The 18,648-nt window shown below is 48.9% G+C and overlaps 1 protein-coding gene across 2 annotated transcripts in view; it reads right to left on the bottom strand.

Annotated features, from left to right (window-relative positions):
• tenm2b (teneurin transmembrane protein 2b) overlaps positions 1-18,648 on the bottom strand; it is a 112,721-nt gene that overhangs the window by 19,934 nt on the left and 74,139 nt on the right. For both annotated transcript variants that reach the window (XM_062453117.1, XM_062453118.1), the window contains 8 exons: positions 17,247-17,485; positions 10,214-10,336; positions 6,488-6,693; positions 5,970-6,165; positions 4,184-4,285; positions 3,872-4,066; positions 2,207-2,407; positions 1,939-2,124 (listed from right to left, as the gene is read on the bottom strand). In XM_062453117.1, the coding sequence (XP_062309101.1) occupies positions 1,939-2,124; positions 2,207-2,407; positions 3,872-4,066; positions 4,184-4,285; positions 5,970-6,165; positions 6,488-6,693; positions 10,214-10,336; positions 17,247-17,485 (1,448 nt within the window). The remainder of the gene's footprint in view (positions 1-1,938; positions 2,125-2,206; positions 2,408-3,871; positions 4,067-4,183; positions 4,286-5,969; positions 6,166-6,487; positions 6,694-10,213; positions 10,337-17,246; positions 17,486-18,648) is intronic.

Genomic DNA, 18,648 nt, shown 5'->3' with positions numbered 1-18,648 from the left:
ACAGAGGAAAGTGCTGGTAGCACAGAGAGGTGGCACACACATGCACCAACAAGCTTTACTGACACACACACACTGCTAACTGACCGCTAACTCACAAACTAGCACACCCCTGTCTCACACACACTGACACACAGACACACCCTGACACACACAGACATACTGACACAAACACTGACATACACACACTGAGACACACACACAAACTCACACACTCACACACAGCAGTGTGTCCCAGTCTCATCAGTATTCTGGGAGTCAGTGGGAGTGTATTAGCAGTGCGATCGTGGCCTGCTCTGGTTAGTTAGCATGCTGCCCAGCGGGCTAGACTCCTCAAAGGCCAGGGACATTCAAATTCCTCAGGGGTCAGACACACACCACCACCCCGACCACTAAAACTCCCTGCTTCATCTCGGCCTGTTTAACATGGTGGAACACACATACACTCATGCTCACACACTCACAGACACACACTTGCAGGCAGCTTGCTGAAAACACAGAGAGATAGACAGAGGACACGATATGCAACGCTATGCTAGCTTTGACGAGAGGAAACATTTACACATGGGGGACTTTGTAAAGTCTAAAGGAGACACTTCAACATGGTGTGCTGACACTAGCACAGACGCTACCATCTCTAATAGCGCTATACAGTGCAAACAACGCTAAGTTTGCTAACAACTCTACAAATGCTACCAGTGACGATAGTAATGCTGTTCATGAAGCTATTAATTCTAAGAGTGTTAATAATGAATATTAGCACTAAAAGCAGATGAAAAACCTGTTTCCATTACACTGTAGTAAACAGGTTTGACTAATGCTCTTTCCACAACACTAGATGTCCCAGTGTCGTGGCTTAGACAGGAAGTAGGGGGGGCTTTACTGGGAGAGGAATATGTTTACCTGGCTCAAGGTTATCCCAGTGGTCTGCAATAAACACACAAACACAGAGCATGCTGAGAGGGTGTGTGTTTGTTAAGATGGGTTAATACAGAGCCCTGGAAAGAACAAAAGGAAGTAGGAAGCAGATTCTCTCTCAATGAATGGGCGCAGAGCAGAAGAAAAATATGGAGCCCTTTAGCCACGGAGAGCCCTCGTGGATGACGAGGGTGTGGGGATGGTGTATGTGTGAGTTTAATTGTGTGTGCGAGAGTGTTTGTGTGTGTGTGTGAGTGTGGGTTTGCCTCAGAGGAGATGGACAGGTTGACATGCTGAGTGACAGTCTAGTAGAGTGAAGAGCCTCTCAATGAAGTGAGTGTTAGTTCACTGTCTATCTGTGTGTGTTAGTCCAGTGGGTGTGTGTTAACTCAGTGTGAGTGTGTGTTAGTCCAGTGTGTGCGTTTTAACTCAGTGTGTGTGTGTGTTAGTCCAGTGTGTGTATGTTAACTCAGTGTGTGTGTTAGCTCACCAGGGCTCTCAAGTTCTGTCAAAAGTTTGGCGTGAGATTACCATACCTGTGAACGTTTGTGTACTAAAATCCTGGAAACGGGAGGGGGGAGGGGGCTGGTGTTTCTGATTGTCTGATAGGTGGCATTTAACTCTGTATAACTCGAAACAGCTCTCAACTCGGCAGAAAACTTACCTCGGTATGCCTGCGCCTTGTCCATTAATTGTATATAGCGGGACAAGTTATTCCTTACTTCTCAGTGTGAGAAATACAAGGTGTTGCGTAAGAAATGGTTGAAATGCATCTCACGGCGAATGCGTGAGGCTTGACAACCCGGGCTCACTGTCTGTGTGTGTGTGTTAGCCTGATGCGTGTGTATGTGTGTTTGTCTGATGTGTGCATTTTAACCAGGTGTGTGTGCGTTAGCCCAGTGTGTGTGCATTAGCCCCACTGTGTGTGTGCTGAAGCGAGGGTTTACGTGTTAGCCTACTGTATGTGTATCGGGACGTGTGTGTATGTGATAGCCCAGTGTGTGTGTGTGTATGTGTTCATACCGATAGAGCAGTGCTCTCCGTTCCAACCCTGCTGACAGAGACACTTCCCGTCGCGGCAGGTGCCGTGCTGCACACACAGAGGGTTACACACACGCTGGTCACAGCCTGCGCCCGTCCAGCCCTCCTCGCAGCGACACACTCCACCGACACACACCCCGTGGGCACCGCAGTCCGATGAACACACCTCTGGGGAGAGAAGGAGGACACACATACACACAGGCATGAGCGTCCGGGTACACTGTATAGTGTGTGTGTGTGTGTGACCTACCCATGGAGCAGTCGGGGCCCGTCCAGTTGGGGTCACAGCTGCAAATGCCCGTGTCGGGTATGTAGGCTCCATGACCATGGCACTGGTCAGGGCACTGGGCCCGCGCATGCTCACACTGCAGCCCTGCCCAGCCCGGCTTACAGTGGCACTGCCCGTTCACACATGTCCCATGACCAGAACAGCCCGGGTCCACACAGTCCACTGAGGGGGGGGGAGAGATAGAAATGGAGTGAGAGACATAAAGAGAGAGGGAGAGAGACAGAGTGAGAAAGAGAGGGAGAGAAAGATAGAGGGTGACAGAGAGATAGAAATGGAGAGAGAAAGAGAGAGAGGAATAGAGAGGGACATAGAAATGGAGAGAGAGATGGAGAGATAGAGAAGGATAGAGAGATTGATGGGTGGGAGAGAGATTAACACACTGGCACAAACAGAGAGAGACAGATTAGCACATGCACATTTGTGCATGGATGTGTTAGACACACTGGGACACACCAATACAGATGCATACACAAACACATACACGCAAGTACATACACACACAGACGCACACACACACAAACAGATGATAATGGGTTCTATTGGATAAGAGCCTTGTAAGAGGGAAGAATAAAACAAGAGAAACGAGTTAGTATGAAGTCCATTATCTCCTCTGTTCTTCCTCTCATCACCTCTCCTCCCCCCCTTCCCTCTCTCTACTCCCTCCATCCCTTCCTCCCATCTCTCCTCCTTCTTCCCCCTCCATCCCTGCCTCCCCTCTCCTCTTCCTCCCTCCATTGACACCTCCTCTCTCTCCTCCTCCTCCTCCTCCTCCTCCCTCCATCCCTTCCTCCCAGCAGAGTAGAGGGTATAAGAATGATTTAGCTGCAGAGCTATTCTTTAACTGGCAGATCAATACTGCCTCTACATCTCCTTAATATCACTTCTGCTGTATGCTGTGTGTACTGATGACTGACTGTTTGGATGACTGGATAACTGACTGGCTGACTGACTGGCTGGATATCTGGGGAACTGACTGACTGGCTGGATGAATGGCTGGCTGACTGACTGGCTGTCTAGCTGGGGAACTGACTGACTGGCTGGATGAATGCTGGCCAACTGACTGGCTGACTGGGTGGCTAACTGACTAGCTGGCTGGTTTGCTAACTGGCTGGCTGGCCGGCTAGTTGGCTGTCTAACTGACTGACTGATTTACTGGATAACTGACTAGATGGATGACTGGCTGGCTGGCTAATTGACTGACTGGCTGGCTAGCTGGGGAACTGACTAACTGGCTGGCTGACTGGATGGCTAACTGACTAGCTGGCTGGTTTGGTAACTGGCTGACTGGTTGGCTGGCTAATTGACTGACTGACTGGCTGACTGGCTAGCTCACACTTCTTCTAAATTAATCTGGCTCCCAGGAGGAGAAAGCTGAGATCCTCCCTGAAGACATATTCACAAGTGCGAGTGAGAGAGGAAGAAGTAAATGTGTGTGTGAACAATAAGTTCTGTTAAAAAGAGATAGGGGGTAAAGAGTGAGTGAGAGACACAGAAGAGTGCACGTTTGTATGAGTGTGTGTGCACATGATTGTATGTGTGTGTACATGTCTGTATAAGTGTGTGTGTACATGTTTATATAAGTGTGTGTGTGTATGGACATCAGCCGTGACCCCTGACCAGTCTCACCCTCCTCGCAGCTGTTGCCGCGGTAACCCGCAGAGCACATGCAGGAGCCCTTGGAGCAAGTCCCGTGCCCGTTGCATTCTGGGTCGATGCACTGGCCGACAGGAACGTCACATTCAGGCCCCTTCCAGCCACTGTAGCAGATACAGGTGCCCTTGTCATACTGTCCGTTTCCCCCACACAGCACCGGACACGCCGCTGGGGGGGAAGGGCGTTAGGGGGGGGGCGGGGGTAGAAATACAGAGACAGTTACAATTTGGGTATACTCTGTGACTTCCTGTTTAGGAGGCGGGTGGAGCAGGAAGTAGGAAGTACCTTTGGAGCAGTCCATCCCGTGGAACCCTGGGAAACAGTGGCACACACCAGACATGCACTCTCCGTTGCTGTGGCAATTCTGTGGGCACTCCTGAACGGAATCTGCAACCACATGGAGTAATCATGATCAGGCTTTCATCCAATCAACAGAGAGATAAAGAGAGTTAGAGAAAGAAAGACAGAAACAACCAGAGAGATAATTTATGAATCTGAATCAGAATGGGCTTTAATGGGTGTGTTTTCCTTTAGGCAAGGAACAACTTTGGATCTCTCTCATATATATTTAATATTTTCCCACCCTTAAAAAAACTTGAATATTTGCACTACTTAGACAATGTTGGTGTCAAAATGGTGTTAAACTGTTTACGTATAGTTTACGTTTTTGTGGAGAAAAGTGAAGCTAACGGTTGCTAACAAGCTAGCCACAGTCAGAAACTTCACTAACTAACATCATGAACACACGCGTGACTACCTATATTAGAACATTAGTTTAGCAGCTCGTTAACTTCTGTTTATTTTATTGTTTATTTTAACGTTTTCAATCGTTAAAATAAACATTTCTTCACAAATAAATGTTTGTTTTAGGATTTATTATAACTACAAGTAAAGGATTTGTTTGTGAAATTATCATTACCTGTGGTTTAAAACCATTGTAGCTCACTGCAATGCTGTACGCAAGACACTTCACTTGGTAAGAGAAACTATTCCACTGTGGTTTAACCTAAACTTTATGAAGCCAAATGGAAACAGCATTTTCGGCACTCCCCTTACTTAAATCAAAAGTCCCAGATTAGTTTTTCAATTGGTGAAACTATCAGATGTTTTTTATGCAACTGTTTCAACTATGTGAGGCTGCCACATAGACTATCACCATCCCCTCCTGCAGGGTATGAGAAGAATCACAGGGAATTGAGAACAGAACACTTTCATTATACACTTACATTTACATTTAGTCATTTAGCAGACGCTCTTATCCAGAGCGACTTACAGTAAGTACAGGGACATTCTCCCCGAGGCAAGTAGGGTGAAGTGCCTTGCCCAAGGACACAACGTCATTTGGTTTGCATAGCCGGGAATCGAACTAGCAACCTTCTGATTACTAGCCCGATTCCCTAACCACTCAGCCATCTGACTCTCAACTACTATAGTACACTTCACACTTATTATTTTGAAGTGTAAATGAGCAGCAACTAATTTAAACTTTTTAATCTATTGAATCTTTATAAATAGTAAGTACGCATTTATTTAAATTACCAAAATAGTACAATTTAAGTAAAAAAAAACGCACCCATCTGCAACGGACGCAAACACACCTCACAATTTCCCCGGAAATTGAACATAAGTTCACACAAACAAGGAATTGTATGTGGCAGGAAGGTGCATACGATAAACAAACTTACTTAAATGTAAAAAGAGGTAGAGAGAGAACCAGAGAGAGAGAGAGAAAGAGAGAGAGAGAGAGAGAGAGAGAGAGAGACAGAACCAGACACAGAACCAGAACCAGAACCAGAGAGATAGACACAGTGAGATAGATAGATTGGAGTCAGATGGCTGAGCGGTGAGGGAATCGGGCTAGTAATCCGAAGGTTGCCAGTTCGATTCCCGGTCATGCCAACTGACGTTGTGTCCTTAGGCAAGGCACTTCACCCTACTTGCCTCGGGGGAATGTCCCTGTACTTACTGTAAGTCGCTCTGGATAAGAGCGTCTGCTAAATGACTAAATATAAATGTAAATGTAGATTGATAGATATATATATATATATATATATATAAAGAGAGGACCCACCCAGAACCACAGTGCTGAAGGAGACAGTCTCTCTCTCCCTGCCGTCGTTGTAGAAGGCCAGGTGCCAGGTGCCAGGGTCCAGGTACTGGACGAACACGGCCTCGTTCAGAACCACCGTCTGGATGCTCCTCCTCTCCCGGGGAGACTCCACCACGCTCCACTTCTCCTTCCCATCCAGACGCTCCATGAAGTCATACTGGGAGAGCAAGAGCATATTATACTACTACACACTACCCCATATGAAGTCATACTATAGTACTACACACTACCCCATATGAAGTCATACTATACTACTGTACTCTACCCCATATGAAGTCATACTATACTACTGTACTCTACCCCATATGAAGTCATACTATACTACTGCACGATACCCCATATGAAGTCATACTATACTACTGTACTCTACCCCATTTGAAGTCATACTATACTACTGTACTCCATCACATATGATGTAATTCTGGGTGAGGAAGAGCACCTCGTTACCTGTGCGTGTGAGGGGGGCAATCCCTAGTTACCTGTGCATGTGAGGGGGGCAGGCCCTTGCGTATGTAGACCCCAAACAGGGCGTCCTTCCCCAGGGAGATGTTGAACTTGAGGAAGAGGGGCTGGCGCAGGTGCAGCAGGGTCCTCCAGAACACCCCCGGGGGAACCTCCTGACCCACTCTCCTCCCCACCTCCAGCTCCCCAGACACAATGCTGCTGTTCCTGTACACCCAGGGCCCTGGGGGGGGGGGGGGAAGGGAGGAGGGAAGGTGGGATGAGGGAGGGGTTGGTGAGAGAGGGGGTGAGGGAGAGGAGGGTGAAGAGACGTCAGGGAATCAAACCGGCAACCTTCTGATTACCAGCCCAATTCCCTAACCGCTCAGCCACCTGACTCCCTATATCTAAAATCATCAGAAGCCGAGAACATTTAATTTCTTAATTTCATGGTCTAAATATAGTAAACCGTCTTAGCCTGGACAAGTTGAGCATGTGGGTGTTAATATTTATCATGTGCCTGCCTCTGTATGTATGTTGTCACGGCCACAGCCGTGCCCCCCCCCCCCCAGTTTCAGTTTTTTGCCCTGCCCTAGTGTTTCCCTGTCATTGTCTTCACCTGTGTCTCGTTCTCGTTAGCGTCATTGTGTCCACCTGTGTGTCGTTTGGTTCTGTGTATTTAGGTTTCTGTTTTGTGTCCAGTCTTTGTCTTGTCATTACTACTCCTGTTATGCGAGTACCCTATCTGTGTCCCTGGCTTTTTTTCGGAAATAAACCCTTTGTTTTCAGTATGGCTGTGTACTCCCTTGCATTTGGGTCCTACCCCTCCTCACACCCTGACAGAATGACAAGACCCAGAAAGGACCCAGCAGAGAGTACACGCAACCCTTTCCTAGGGACCCGACTTGCCTTTGGTGGACCCCGAAGCCTGCAGCGGAGGGCCCACCCAAAGTCCGGGTTCCTACCCCGGCTCCAGCCCCAGCCTGAACCCCGACTCCAGCCTCGGTCCTGCCCTGGGCCCCTGCCTCGATCCTGCCCTGTGCCCCTGCCTCGTCCTGAGGTTGTGCCGCCCTGCGCCCGGACGAACAAGGTTGTGCCGCCCAGCACCCAGACCACCGAGGCTGTTCCTGCCGGGGAGTCTTGGCCGCCTGCCGCCGGTACCCAGCCCCGTTCCTGCCCTGTACTCCAGCCTCGGTCCTGCCCTGGGCCCCTGCCTCGATCCTGCCTTGTGCCCCTGCCTCATTCTGAGGTTGTGCCGCCCTGCGCCCGGACGAACAAGGTTGCGCCGCCCAGCACCCAGACCACCGAGGCTGTTCCTCGTTCCTGCCCTGTGCCCCAGCCTCGTTCCTGCCCTGTGCCCCAGCCTCGGTCCTGCCCTGTGCCCCAGCCTCGGTCCTGCCCTGTGCCCCAGCCTCGGTCCTGCCCTGTACCCCAGCCTCGTTCCTGCCCTGTGCCCCAGCCTCGGTCCTGCCCTGTGCCCCGGCCACCGCCTCCTCCTCCGCCCGAGGACTGCTGGCCACCTCCTCCTCCGCCCGAGGAATGCTGGCCACCTCCTCCTCCGCCCGTGGACTTCTGGCCGCCGCCTCTTCCGCCCGAGGACTCCTGGCCGCCGCCTCCTCCGCCCGAGGACTCCTGGCCGCCGCCTCCTCCGCCCGAGGACTCCTGGCCGCAGCTTGCCGCCGTGCCCGCGCCCCCTCGTCCGCGCTCCCAGGCGCCCCCTCGTCCGCGCCCCCTCGTCCGCGCTCCCAGGCGCCCCCTCGTCCGCGCTCCCAGGCGCCCCCTCGTCCGCGCTCCCAGGCGCCCCCTCGTCCGCGCTCCCAGGCGCCCCCTCGTCCGCGCTCCCAGGCGCCCCCTCGTCCGCGCTCCCAGGCGCCCCCTCGTCCGCGCTCCCAGGCGCCCCCTCGTCCGCGCTCCCAGGCGCCCCCTCGTCCGCGCTCCCAGGCGCCCCCTCGTCCGCGCTCCCAGGCGCCTCCTGTCCCCTGTGCCCGTCCCCTGTGCCTGTCCTGCCCTCGTCCCCTGTGCCTGTCCTGCCCCCGGGTGGTTCCCTGGACCTGCTCCGGCCTCCGGCCCACAGGCCTTCTGCCCTGCCTCCGGGTCGACCCCCGGACCTGCCCCGACCCTCTGCCCAGCCTCCAGGCCGGCCCGCGGACCTGCGCCGGCCCTCTGCCCTGCCTCCGGGTCGACCCCCGGACCTGCCCCGGCCCTCTGCCCTGCCTCCGGGCCGACCTCCGGACCTGCTCCGGCCTTGTGGGACGTCCGGTGATGTCCCTTGAGAGGGGTTCTGTCACGGCCACAGCCATGCCCCCCCCCCCAGTTTCAGTTTTTTGCCCTGCCCTAGTGTTTCCCTGTCATTGTCTTCACCTGTGTCTCGTTCTCGTTAGCGTCATTGTGTCCACCTGTGTGTCGTTTGGTTCTGTGTATTTAGGTTTCTGTTTTGTGTCCAGTCTTTGTCTTGTCATTACTACTCCTGTTATGCGAGTACCCTATTTGTGTCCCTGGATTTTTTTCCGGAAATAAACCCTTTGTTTTCAGTATGGCTGTGTACTCCCTTGCATTTGGGTCCTACCCCTCCTCACACCCTGACAGTATGTAACTGAGTGTGTGTATATAGAGTTAGCACCTCCTCAAAGATCCCAATCACAGACGTTGGGCTGTTGGAACAGCACTTCAGAGGACAAGATCCCTGCTCCTTCCACCCACCCCCCTCCTCCTCGCCACATCCTCCTCCACCTTCCCACATCCTCCCCTGCCTCCCTACTAGGGGTGCAGCAATTCAACAAGCCCACTGCTCGGTTTGTATTGTGATTCATGGGTTTCAGTTGGATATGTTGACAGGTGACTTAAAATACTTTTTCGCCAGCGCAAGGCGCAATGTGCCTATTGAAAAGTCTGATTTCGTATCGCTTCAGAATCCTCAATACATAACATTTGGTTGTCATTAGTTTACTTAAGTCTTCTAAATTAAATAAACCTCATAAGGTCTGCGAAAAAGTAGTATTGCCATGGCAATACTGACAGCAACGGCAATGGTACATCCTCAAACGCTAACCTTTCGCCTCCACATGTCATCTCCATTCTCCACACATTCTTATCTTGCCTAGCTTGGTATGATTTGCCTCTCTCCAGTTCCTTCCAGTACGTGACTCGTCATTGATATACTGACATAATGACGGACAGGTACTCTCCGGGAAAGGTTACGGAAAAGGGGAAGGCCAAAGGAACTTCCTAGGTCCTCCCTTACCTCCCTACATCATCCCCTAACTCTCTTCCTCCCATACTTCCCTACATCCTCCCCTAACTCTACATCCTCCCCTACCTCCCTACATCCTCCCCTAACTCTATACATCCTCCCCTACCTCCCTATATCCTCCCCTAACTCTCTACATCCTCCCCTACCTCCCTACATCCTCCCCTAACTCCCTACATCCTCCCTAACTACACACACCCTCCCCTACCTCAGTACATACTTCCCACCTCCCTACATCTTCCCCTTCCTCCCACATCCTCCACCACCTCCCCACATCCTCCTCCACCTCCCTCTGTCCCTCCACCCTCCATACCTCCTCCCTAACTCCCTCCACCCTCCCCTACCTCTTTAAAGTGACCACTGTGTTCTGAGCAGATGTGACAGAGCTCAGGCCGGCCCTCAGCCCCAGATGGGCTGAGCTGCATTGTCATGTGATGCTACACACAGCACATCTCTTGATGGGACAAGACTTTCAAACCAGTCTGTCATGTTCACTGTGCAGGCTGTCAGTTCCTACCTCTGCCTGTTGAGGGCACTGTCGCCACATCGTTGTTGCCAGGGAGACCGGTGCTCAGCGCCGTGGTGACCAGGTGGCTGTCAGCTGGACGGAGCTTCCAGGTTAACCCCAGCACGTTCAGAGCTGTGGGGGAGAGAGCATGAGAGAAGAAGAGAGACAGAGGGTAGAAGGGAGGAAGAGAGCGAGAGAGAAGAAGACAGAGAAAGGAGAAAGAGTGAGAGAAGAAGGGAGAGGGCAGAAGGGAGGAAGAGAGAGAGAAGAAGGGAGCCAGAGAGAAAAAAGGGAGATGAGAAGGAATAGAGAGAGAAGGTAAAGAGAATGACCCAGCAGTAACAGTATTTAGTTATTCAGAGGCACAGCAAAATCTAAGGGACAAGCTCTAGATGCACTTCACTAACTGTGCATTGAGTGTGTGAGTGCATGTGTCTGTGTTTGTCTGTGAGTGTGTATGTCTGTCTGTGAGTGTGTGTGTGTGTGTATGTGTAAGATATTAATATTCTGCCCAGTTACTCATAGCTGACTCCACATGGATACACTCCAGCACACACACTCTGACATTGCCATGTGCCCTCACATAAAGTATGCATATGCACACTCACACAACACACACACACACACAGACAGACACACCCACACAGACTCATACACACACACACACACACACACACACATACACACTTGCACACACAGAGCAACAGACGTGGCCAGTCCCCTTCATCTAAGATGTGCTATGTGCTGCTAGGACTCCTTAATCTCAACCCAGAAAATCAATGGTCTCTCAGTCCCCTGCTTCTCTCTCTCTCTCTCTCTCTCTCTCTCTCTCTCTCTCTCTCTCTCTCTCTCTCTCCCTCTTTTCTTTCTCTCTCTCTCTCTCTCTCTCTCTCTCTCTCTCTCTCTCTCTCTCTCTCTCTCTCTCTCTCTCTCTCTCTCTCTCTCTCTCTCTCTCTCTCTCTCTCTCTCTCTCTCTCTCTCTCTCTCTCTCTCTCTCTCTCTCTCTCTCTCTCTCTCCCCTCTGTGTCTCTCTCTCTCTGTTTTGCGTTCGTATCTGTCCTCTCCCACTCCTTCCCTCTGTGTCTTCTTGTCTTCTGATACTCCTCGACACATCTCCTCTCTTCTTCTTCCCCCTCTCTCTTCATATCTCCTCCTCTTCTCTTCCTCCATTCTAGACTCTCAAGGCCTAGTCTGATTATCAACTGCTGATTGGTGAAAAAGGCTGCCCAATGAGGCTAGGTGACAGGAGGAATGAACACCAAACAGGCCCCTTGATTGATTCTGACCAATGAGGCTCCGTCTCTGGGGGGAGCCTGTGAAGGGAGACTATGAGATGTCTACTGTCTGGTCACCAGGCCCCAGACAGAAGTCAATATCCTTACCCATCACATACACACTGATTTTATACAATCTGCTTGATTGTCCTACAGTATGTAATCACCAATATGGGATTAGAAAGAAACCAATGGGACTCCTACAAATGACGCAACAACCTTTTCTGGTAAAGTAGAGACTAACTATATTCGCTACCTGGCTTCAGCTGGGAAGCAACAGAGGGAAAAGCCCAAACATTAATCACCTTGTAGTACAGCTGTGAGTGAGTGTGAGTGAGAGTGGTTGCGCTAGGTTGACTGCTGGATATTTCAGAGTAAGCGTTAGGGTTAGAGGCCAGGGCTAACGTGGGGTAGCTGCTGCTCCTGAGGTCAGCACAGCTGTGTGCTCATTAACTCTGTTACAGCTGTCAGGAAGCCTCTGCACAGTGCCAGCCCACCTGCCACCAGGGCAGCTGGTTCTAGATAGGGTTCCACACCACCAACCCCAGCATCAGCAGGTTCTGATGGTTCTAAACAGGGTTCTGATGGTTCTAGACAGGGTTCTGATGGTTCTAGACAGGGTTCCAAACCACCCACCCCAGGATCAGCAGTTTCTGATGGTTCTAGAAAGGGTTCCACACCACCTACCCCAGCAAGACAACGTTCCACACCACCCAGCACAGCATCAACAGGTTCTTATGGTTCTAAACAGGGTTCTGATGGTTCTAGACAGGGTTCCACACCATCCACACCAGCAGGTTCTGATGGTTCTAGACAGTGTTCCAAACCACCCACCCCAGGGTCACCAGGTTCTGATGGTTCTAGACAGGGTTCTGATGGTTCTATACAGGGTTCCACACCAGCAGGGTTGAACATAAGGGGCCCTGGCGTGTCGTTAGGCCCAGAGGGTCAGGGGTTAACCAGCCTCGGACGCTCCCAAGCTCCTTGATGTCTTGAACAAATTAGGAAGAGATCTTCCGCAAACCGCTCCGCCCGGCGCAACAAGTATGAATAATTTAAGAAGGAAATGCGTTGGATGAGAAATTCATGAGCACTTTATGTAATCTGAATGTATAATTTACTTATTCAAAATGCTGTATAATGTTATCTATGAGTGGGGAGGGGGGCAGTGGAGATTTATGGGGAGGGGTGGTGAGGGACGGGGGGAGGGGGATGGGAGGCAGATAGAGACTGGAGGATCCACAGGTCTACTGCACAGAACATCTGTCTGGTTTACAGCACTACCCTAGCTCAACTACAGAACCCTGTCTGGTTTACACCACTACCCTAGCTCAACTACAGAACCCTGTCTGGTTTACACCACTACACTACCTCACCTACAAAACAGACCAGTTGCAGGATGGAGAAAGTGGAGAGGGAGGGGGTAGGGGATGGGTGTGTGTGTGTGTGGGGGGGGGTAGATAGGAAGAAGGGCAGGTTGGGGGACTGAACAGTACAGAGGTGTTTCCCCAGATAACATCAACAGCTCCTCCATCTGAAAGCTTTGAATCTCAACTACAAAGAGGGGTGGCTCTGCAGTGAGGCCAGGGGCCACACTAGAGGCTAGGGTGAGGCTGGGGCTAGAATGAGGCTGGGATGAGGTTGGGATACGGCTGGGATGAGGCTGGGATACAGCTGGGGTGAGGTTGGGACTAGAATGAGGCTGGGATGAGGGTGGGATACGGCTGGGACGAGGCTGGGATACGGCTGGGGTGAGGCTGGGACGAGGCTGGGATGAGGCTGGGACTAAAATGAGGCTGGGAGATGAGGCTGGGTTACGGCTGGGATGAGGCTGCGGTGAGGCTGGCACTAGAATGAGGCTGGGATGAGGCTGGGATGAGGCTGTGATACGGCTGGGGTGAGGCTGGGACTAAAATGAGGCTGGGACTAGAATGAGGCTAGGATGAGGCTGGAATGAGGCTGGGGATAGGATTAGGTTTGGATGAGACTGCATATGTGGCTGAGATAAGGCTGGGTCTGTGAGAGCCTACCTGCAGCCTCTAACAGCTAATTAGTCATCAGGTGGAAGCAGTCTTTAAAGCACCCACTCCACATCACCTGGAGAGAGAAAACAAGCTGTGTGTGTGCTCCACAGGGGAATCTCCTGTGTCCTGACAGACTGATGCAAGGCTGCTTCTCTTCACAGCAATCTCAGGCCAAGATTACAATAGTCAGACAACAGGTGGAACAACCCCCCCGCCACTCTCTACGCCATTTAATACCCCCCAGGGACCAGGCGCCTGTGCAAACACTGATGTTCTGTTCAACACACGTGCACACACACAAGTTTAAAAAGAGAAAATGTTCCTTTTATAACCCTTGGACATGTCTCTTCATAAAGCAGTGCACCTCTGCTCTCCTCTCTTTCCCCCTTCTTGCCCCTCCCCTCCTCCTTGGACCTTCCCTCCCCAATCTTCTCTACCACCTCTCTTCTCCTTCCCTCTCCTCTCCTCTTCCCACGCTCTGCCCTCCTCCTCTCCTCTAACCTCTCTCTCCCTCTGTCTCTCCTTCGTTCTCTCTTGCACTCTTTTCCTCTTACTTTTTGACTTTCTTCGCTCCTCTCCTCTCTTCATCACATCATTATGATGCCACCCTGGCTTCTCTTGCATCAGGACTGCTCAGTGCAGTGGTGTCCTAGCAACGACTTCCCCCCAGCCCCAGGCTACTCCAGGAAGACTGAAGTAAACGAACAGATGGGGGTGAGAAAAGAGGAGAGGAGAGGGAGAAGAGGAGGGGATGGGAGAGGAGAGGAGGGGTTAGGAGAGGAGAGGAGTGAAGGGGAGGTGAAAGGAAAAGGGGGGACAGGAGTCTTTCACACACACAGATTGTCAGACAGTCTTAGCATGTGTGTGTGTGTGTGTGAGCTTATGAAAGACATGTAGACAGAGATGGGCAAAAATACATCAAAATGTATTTTGATACAAAATACCCCTCAAATACATTTATTAAAATAGACTAAAAAATACTGGTGCCATAAAATGTAACAAAATACAATAGGAAATACTTTTTCTGGATTTTCCGTTTTCTAACAATTTGGTATAGCAGAGCATTCAGGTTTGGGCTATATAATGTACAAAAAGCTCTGGTGAACCCCACAAAAAGAAAGAACAGTCACAGAATGTCAGTGTAACTAAGCCAAGCTATTAAAAGACAACAACTTGATTGATTATTGGATTGATTATTGGATTGATTATTGAGTATTGATTATGTTACATAATCAATACATACACATAATTTAAATTCTAAAGTATTTTGTTACAAATTACATTCGATTTTTTATCGGCCCTATCAAATACAAATGACAAAATACTCAAAAGACTTGAAATGTGTATTTCAAATACAAGTAATTGAAATACTTTCCATCTCTGCATGTAGATATGTGCTGGTAGCAGTGTCTCCCAAGGCATAGCTACTGGGGGTGGGGCTTCTACCTGTGACCACAACACATCTCAGCCTGCTCAACCCAGACCCAAACCCACAGACCAGGTGAACAAACATTTATAAGCAAGTTCATGTCTGATTCACACTCTATATATATTGAACAAGCTCTTACTTCAGTATGAGGATCGTGAGAGGGAAGCAGGGAATACAGTGTAGATAGTGTGTGTAGTTTTATACTATATTCATTGTGTAAACAGAGTCTATAGTGTGTCTATAGTGTATTCAGTGTGTATAATGTGTATTCAGTGTGTATATACTACTGTATATAGTATGTAGAGGGAGTGAGCACCACAGTACCAGCTAAGGGTCTGGGGTACAAGCTGTCATGACTAAAACCTCACGCCACAAGAGAAGTTTTTTTTCAATCCACAGCGGTCCTCATCAACAAGGCCAGGACACCCGCTGACACTGACATGACGTTTTATTCATGTGAAACCAATAGACTTCAAATGTGTTAACCCTTGTGTTATCTTCGGGTCATTCTGACCCATCAGTCATTGTGACCCACCGTCGTATTGTGACAAATTTACCTCATACAAAAACAAAGTGAAGCATTTTCTTTTAACTGTCGGGCTGTCTCAGACCCCCCACATTGGAATGGTTAAAAGAAAATTATTTGTATTTGTTTTTGTATTGGGTAAAATTGGGTAAACACAACGATGGTTCGTTATGAACCTTTGGGTCATGTGACCCGAAGGCAGCACGAGGGTTAAATTAACACACTTCTTCTAGTTACTATCTTGCACATTGCTTCTTCTTTCAACCTCATACTGTGACTTTGTGCATATCCCTGCACAAACGGTACTACGCAATATTTATTTAAGTAACAGTGACATTGTACACATTTTATAGAATTCTTTATTAATTTTCTTTTGTATCTTATTGTCAATGTTTCAATTTTATATTATGCATTTTACTTACAGTGCTTGTTTTGTCTTTTTAAATATTTCTACTTACTATGTTTATGCACCAACCTACCAAAGCAAATTTCTCATATGCGTGTTGCCTAAACTTACTTGGCAATAAACCGGATTCAGATTCAGATTCTAATGCTAAGGCACTGAAGTAAAAAAATTACAATAATTAATTATTTTGCTCTCACAATACTCTGGAATGCGGTGAGACCGGCTCCATCATGTGGGTGGAATATTTTCATAAATGAGTGGCTGGTGCCTACAACCAAGCAGTTGTCCGACAGTATAGAACGCGGGGTTGTGTGAAACGATGTTAGGGACTTGTTGCACTTGTTGATTAGTTGTAACTGATTTAACTGCTTGTACTCGCTGTGAATTATATTATTGTTACTTGCTTTCCTCCAGGTACACTCTAGCACTATTGTAATTATGAACATGTGTAATAAATACTGGGGTTGAATTTAACCAATGAAATAACCGTTTTCAGATTTTTTTGGTGCGGCGTTTATCCGAGGGTGGCGTTTATTCGAAGAAATACGGTAATACAGTACACAATGATTTAACCTCTTGAGTCGCAAACAACCTGAACATTTACGCAACGGAAGCCCTTGCGATTTACATGGCTGATGGCCTTTAATCAAATACTACACTTCCTCCAGACACACCCTCTCCACCCTACACTTACTCCAGACACACCCTCTCCAACCTACACTTCCTCCAGACACACCCTGTCCACCCTACACTTCCTCCAAACACACCCTCTCCACCCTACACTTCCTCCAGACACACCTCTCCACCCTACACTTGGTCCAGACACACCCTCTCCACCCTACACTTCCTCCAGACACACCTCTCCACCCTACACTTCCTCCAGACACACCCTCTCCACCCTTCACTTCGTCCAGACACACCCTTTCTACCCTACACTTCCTCCAGACACAGCCTCTCCACCCTAAACTTTAGATGTCCACTTTGTCGCATGTTTTGCGGAATCAACGCAAAAGGCGGCATTAAAAATATTAAATGTTCGGCTCATAACTAATTTGACAGTTGCAATAGACAAAAGCGTCAAAAGAAATTTCCCCATAGTGTATTTAGTATTGTGTATGGACTGTGATGTATATATTTTGTATATAGTCGGTCTATAGTGTATCCAGTGTATATACAATATGTATATAATGTCTCTATAGTGTATTTATTGTGTATATAATGTGCATTTATAGTGTATTCAGTGTGTATTTCAGTGTGTATACAGTGTGTATACAGTGTGAATATAGTGTGTCTATGGTGTATTCAGTGTGTATACGTGTGTATATAATGTGTGTTCATGGTCTATTCAGTGTGTATACGTGTGATCCAATATGAGGTGAATACCTATGAAGTAGGCCAGCAGCAGCCCCAGCAGCAGAGTGGCAGTGATGGCGGACACAGCAGCACACTTCCAGCTGCAGTACTTGGAGGGCTTGTTCAGCTTGAAGGAGCCCCTGGAGAAGGTGCTCCTGGGGAGGAGGCGCGGAGGGGGGGAGTACACCGTACCTGGGGCTAACGGGTACCCTGGGGATGCACTGCTGAACAGGGGTGTGGAGCCGGACGGAGTTTTGAACAGGAAGTGCCTAGAGAGAGAGAAAGGGAGAGTGAGAGAGGGATAGAGAGAGAGAGGGACCAAGATAGAGAAAGAGATCTTTACGTTAAGAACATAAATAAATGAGTGAATTCCAAATCACACACACTCACACATTCTCTGTCTCTCTCTCTCTCTCTCTCTCTCTCTCTGTCTCTCTCTCTCACACACACACACACACACACACACACACACACACACACACACACACACACACACAACCTCATTCCTTCCCAGAGTTGCCAGGACAGATGAACAGAGAGGGTTGGAGAGAGAGAGACAGAGAGACAGAGAGCAGAAGATGAGTGGATGAAAGGATAGCTGGAATCAAGATGAGTCTAAACTAGGATGAGCAGAGAACAGAACAAGAATGAACATCAGAGAGGAGAGAGAGAGATTACAGGGTAGCCTTTCGAGAGAACAGGATTTTCAAGATAAAGATCTCTTTAAAAAGGAGCAAATAATATAGCTGACAGCTGGAATATGGGCTTTCAAATAGAGAGAATATACATGACAGGAAATGAGGAGAAGAAAGAAAGTAGAATCAGTTTCAGACAATACCACTAGGATCTGGCCACAGATGAAATGTGGACATGTATCATTGAAACAGATTTGAGAGAATTACATTCTCTTCATTACTTTCTTCTTTGATCTTTATTTATTCAGAGTTCCATAGACCAAGATCAGTGTGATGAAGCTGGAAGTGTAGATCTGACTCATGGTGGCTCATCTGGAAGAGCGAGTACCACATAGGCTAAGGCCTTAAGGCAGAGGCCTGGGGCCGGTTGCAAAAAACACCTTAAGTTTGTCCTTAATTATGACACTTAAGGGTAAGTTACTCCTTAGCTAAGGGATTTACTTAAGGGCGTTGCACAGAATCCCTTAAATGGTTTCCTTAGCTAAGGTGAAACGTTAAGGGATTTACTACATTGAACGTGATTTCACAGCAGTAAAATTCGACCGTTTCCACGGAGACTGCGTTTGTTCAGTTGTATCACTAGTGCATCACCTTAGTAGCTAGAGCTAGTTAGCTTATAGACCTACAAAAAGAAGGCAAGAAAACCAAAATGGTCAGAGGAGGAAAATATTGTGCTTCTACAGGAATAAAAAAAGAAAGCACATACTAAAACGTACATTTGATCCACAAATAACTGC

Source organism: Osmerus eperlanus, chromosome 27 (genome assembly GCF_963692335.1).
Source record: "Osmerus eperlanus chromosome 27, fOsmEpe2.1, whole genome shotgun sequence".
Taxonomy (NCBI): Eukaryota; Metazoa; Chordata; class Actinopteri; order Osmeriformes; family Osmeridae; genus Osmerus; species Osmerus eperlanus.
The sequence above is the reverse complement of the archived record's forward strand: the minus strand, read 5'-3'. Positions and strand labels throughout refer to the sequence as shown.